Source organism: Crocodylus porosus, unplaced genomic scaffold, assembly GCF_001723895.1.
Source record: "Crocodylus porosus isolate Cpor-Errol unplaced genomic scaffold, CroPor_comp1, whole genome shotgun sequence".
NCBI lineage: Eukaryota > Metazoa > Chordata > Crocodylia > Crocodylidae > Crocodylus > Crocodylus porosus.
Genome location: NW_017728921.1, coordinates 26141908 through 26146548, shown reverse-complemented (window position 1 = coordinate 26146548; position 4641 = coordinate 26141908). Strand labels below are relative to the sequence as shown.

The window sequence follows — 4641 nt, the reverse complement described above, 5'->3', positions numbered from 1 at the left end:
GGCCGCTGGGGGCGGGGGCGTGTGGACACGAGTGTGTGAATACACGTGCGTGTGAGCGTGGGGATGTGAGTCTGTGGGTATGCAGACGCGTGTGACAATGTGTGTGAGCGTGGGGCTCTGAGTGCGGTGGGCATGTGGATGCGAGCGTGTGATTGTAGGGGTGTGTGTAAGCACGGGCTTGTGAGTGTGTGGAGAGGAGTGGGGTGTGGGTGTGATCTTGCGAGTGTGGATGCAGGTGTGTGCATGAGAGCATGCGCATGCGAGTGTGTGGAGGCGGGAGCCGGGCACGGGGGTTTCCCTCCCCGGCTGCCTGGGGAAGCTCTCGCGGGCTGGAGCCACTGACCCTTCCCGTTTCCTCCTGTGCTTCGCAGGGCCTGGCCATATCTCCCTTCAGCAGCCTCTTCCCCTACCCCTACACCTACATGGCCGCAGCGGCGGCCGCCTCCAGCGCGGCCAGCAGCTCGGTCCACCGGCACCCCTTCCTCAACGCCGTGCGGCCGCGCCTGCGGTACAGCCCCTACTCCATCCCCGTGCCCCTGCCGGACAGCAGCAGCCTGCTCACCACGGCCGTGCCCACCCTGGCCGGCAGCGCGGGGGAGGGCAAATCCAGCACCATGGCAGCGAGCCCGGCCTCGGGGGCGTTGGACTCGGGCTCGGAACTCAACAGCAGGTCCTCCACGCTGTCCTCGGGCTCCGTGTCCTTATCCCCCAAGCTGTGCTCCGAGAAGGAAGCCACCAGCGAACTGCAGAACATCCAGCGCCTCGTGAGCGGACTCGAATCCAAGCAAGACAGATCCAGGAGTGGATCTCCTTAATACCGGCCCCCCCGCTACTCTAGGTGAGGGGCAGAGAGAGTGAGGAAAGAGGTGTGTGGGGGGGTCCCCTTGATTATCTCATTTCAAATCAGTCTTGCAGTGCACTTTGTTTGAAAGAATGCCCCCCCCACCCCCCACCCCAAACTCCGGCCATCCCAGGCTCATCAGCCAGCTTCTCTGGAGAAGGGGCCAGGGGGGGTAGTTGGAGTCGGACGAATTGTTTTGAAAGCTGCTATCCAAGATCAGCCTGGATGCCACCAAGGCGGGACGGGGCAGGTGGGGCTGGGCTGGTGGTGGTGGTGCGGTGGGGGGGAAGGTGTTGCCGTTGATTTCTTTCGTTTCCCTTCACTGTGTAAAAGAAAACATATGAATAAACACTAAAGTAAGGCTAATGATCTTTTTTTTTCTCCCGAAGGAAAAAAAAACACGTGTATAAGTAACTTGCATATCAGTTCTTCAACACTTGTTTTCTTTTTTTCTTTTTTCTTTTTTTTTGGGGGGGGGTATAAACTGTAATTCCTGTTTAGTCTGTCTTAAGGGGAAGCTGTGTCTTGGAAATATTCGTGTGATGTCTGAAGCCACCTGTGGGCTTTTTGCATGTTCCATAGTAGTCTGCTTTTTTGAGAGGGGGGAATTTATTTTTTATTTTATTTTTGGGTGCTCGTTTCAATTCCCAGGGACAAAATACTACTACTAATAATGAAAAAAAAACTTAGCCCCTTTTTGCCCCCCCCCCAATTACTCCCCTTGTAGCGACAACAATAAAAAATGTAGTTGGAAAGGAAAAACAAGAATTTATTTTATCTAAAAACCTCTGTAGCTTGACTCTAGGTTATCACAGCTTTTCCTGTTTTATTGTATATGCAATAACAAGGTTTAAACATAATAATGAGAAGAAGAAAAAAAGCGGACACTATTATTAAAACAAAGTATTTATGTAATTATTTGATAACTCTTGTAAATAAGTGGAATATGAATACTCAAAATTAAACTTTAATTTATTGACATTGTATATATCTCTGTACATATGACTGAAGCTGTCTTTTCTTCTATTATTTTTTTTAGTTATTGTCATTTCAAATTCACAATTCCTTTGAAAACACACTTGAACCCATCAAACCAAGCAAGCAAAAAAAATACCCTAATTTCAAGTGCTCACTTTTTATTTTGGTTCACCATACAAAAACTTAACTGATTTTTTTAAAGAGTTGAGTTCAAAAAGAAAATAAAAAGTCAAAGAACTTTTAAAAAGATGAGAAAAAATGGAAGAAATGTGCCATTGTAGCATTTAACTCTTGTTTTTCAGTGTTAAAAGTTTTACTCTCCATATAAAAATTCCAAATATATGTATATTAATAAATGACAACACACTTCTCCCATGGCTTGAAAGAAAGAGAAAAGATGATGACTAGGATTTTTCTTTGCTTTTTTAATTATTGTTTTCCAATTGTCTTGGTGTGTCAAAAACACAATGGGTTTTTACTACTGTGGTTATTGTTGTCTTTGTTTGAGTGGGTACATATTTCTCATGGCATGAAAGTCAGGTGCTCAGAGCTGGTTAAAAGAAAAATGAAGGTATATTTTGTGTTATATAATTGTCAAGAGGTTCTTGGTTTTTTTTCCTGTAATTTTTTCCCTTTTAAAAGTCACTGAAGTTTCAATAAATTTTTATTGAAATGTGTTTGGGCCTTATGTGAAATACCTTAACAGAGATGTGCCTAAAACTTGGAGTGCAGGGAAAATAGATTTTTTTTTTAAAAAAATCTGTTTTTCTGTCTCTCTGTTCCTCTTTGCATAAAAACTCAGATCTTTTCTATGAAATGTATTAAGAAGGAGGCTTATTGAAACCAAAAAGTAGAGGGGAAAAAGCTACCTTGCAGCATTACTTGGAAAAAATGCAAGTTTTAACTAAACTATTTAAAATGAGGTTTTCCTTTTGTTTTTTTTCTTTTAAGAAGTGGATTGATATGAAATACAGTCAAGCCTTTTAATGGAAAAAATATTAAGTGGCATTTGAAAAGTTAATGAGGATGGCTCAGGCATGCTTTTATCCATCATAAATTAATAAAGCAAAAGTGAAGAATTGGAGACGAGATCTGTTAAAATTTAATGTCCAGCCCTCCTCCAAAGTTTGCAGGTAAATTGCTTCCAATGCGGAGTGATCTTATCCCTTTGATTTCTTCTGTTCTGGCTGGAACAAAAATCGTTAAACTTTCTCCTTTCAGCTTGAGAACTATATATATTTTCCCTCCTCCAAACTGCCCCGTTTTTAGTGGTTCTAATAATATCACCAACCAGAAAAGGGCTGAGGCAGTGACACCAATGCTGTATTTAATAACTGGCTTTATATTCCAGTTACACTACCAGTGACCTGGGAGGTCATATTAAGAATAGAAATAAAAGGAATTGGCAACAGCTCTCTGTACCTTTGCCAACCCCTTGATCACATTCTTCAGCAGTATGTATATATTTTCCTTGTTAAAAAAGATTTTTTAACAGTTACTGACCCATATATTGGAAAGTGATTCATCCTCCGCCAGTAATAAATATTATAAGGATGCACTTCCAGGCTGTATCCTGTCCTAGGCTCCTGCCTCCTGGCCTCTGAGTTGTGTCTCTCCTAGATAAACAGAGGTCCAGTTGGTGAAAGTGGATATATACATCGAAATCTTCTACTGGCCTATTAAGCACCCCCACCCCTCAGTAATGGGCACTTGAGGCTTCCCAGCCCCTGACAGGGGCGGGCTGCAGCTGCAGACTTCAGGCAGGAGAGAGCTTGATGCACTCTCTCGAGTTCAGCCTTGGGTTCCTCGGGTCCTGGGGAGTTTCAGAGCGAGACGGGACAAGAGAGATCCCTGTTAAGCAATGCTTTGGGCACGACCAGAGATTTTTTTTCTGGGTCTTCTTAACTCACAAGAGGAAGCCCCGCGAGATGACCAGGAGTTTTATGAACAGCCAAGGACAAGCACCAACATAAGCAGCCCCACTGCCCCGCGCACACCCACACAGGCGAGCACACGCAGACTCGTGCCTCCGGGTGCTCCTAGCAAGGCAGCCTCCCTCCAGCTGTGCAGGGGGGGCCCGAGACCTGGGACTCGGGGGTGGTACAAACCCTTCAGTGCTCTCAAGGGAACCGATTTGCACTCGCTGAAATCAGTGGGAGAAAAAATGGGGTCCTGGCCCTGCGTTTTCCATTCAGAGCCCTTGGGCCAGCCCTTCGTGGGAGAACTGAGAGAAATCCCATTTCAGTGATCTAGCAAAAAATATCCTTAGTTCCTAAAATCTACCTCCAGGAAAGCTGGACATGCCAATGCCTCAGAAGATGTGTTTTGCATGAACAAAATCCTACCCCCAGGATCTATAAACAGAGTATCGCTATCCCATCCAGACGTCAGTGGCTATGAATGAGCTATTGTAACATTTGAGACACAGAGTTGGAGGGGGGGGGGGGACAAAATGATGCTGTGTTTCTGAAGCCATGCTTCCCACCTCGCTCGAGTCTGTTGAGTGTAAAAGGGACAGAGAAGAAGTTAGGGAAAGAAAGAAGTGATCCTCTATTATGATTGTTGCTGTTATTATTTTTCACAGATGCCGCGTAAGATTAATCCACTTGGAAGGTCCCAGCTTTAGCTGCTTTTCCTGCTGGCCTGCTGGCGCTGGGGCCAGGCGGCGTTTCAGAGGGAGCGGTTTTGTTTGAAGAGTGAAGTTGCCTGCTGATGGGTGGTAGGAAGCGATTTGCCCCTCGTGCCTGTCTGTGCGCGACGTTAGACCGAGGCAGCCGTGGCAGCCAGGGTCACCCAGCCCGGAGGAGAAGAGCCGAGACTTG

At 45.8% G+C, this 4641-nt stretch overlaps 1 protein-coding gene across 1 annotated transcript in view; it reads left to right on the top strand.

The window, feature by feature from the left end:
- The window catches only part of TBX3 (T-box 3), a 12683-nt gene extending 10187 nt beyond the window's left edge, over positions 1-2496 (top strand). The window contains exon 7 of the mRNA XM_019539418.1: positions 225-2496. Within this exon, the coding sequence (XP_019394963.1) occupies positions 225-815 (591 nt within the window). The 3' untranslated portion in view covers positions 816-2496. The remainder of the gene's footprint in view (positions 1-224) is intronic.
- Positions 2497-4641: the final 2145 nt, after the last annotated feature.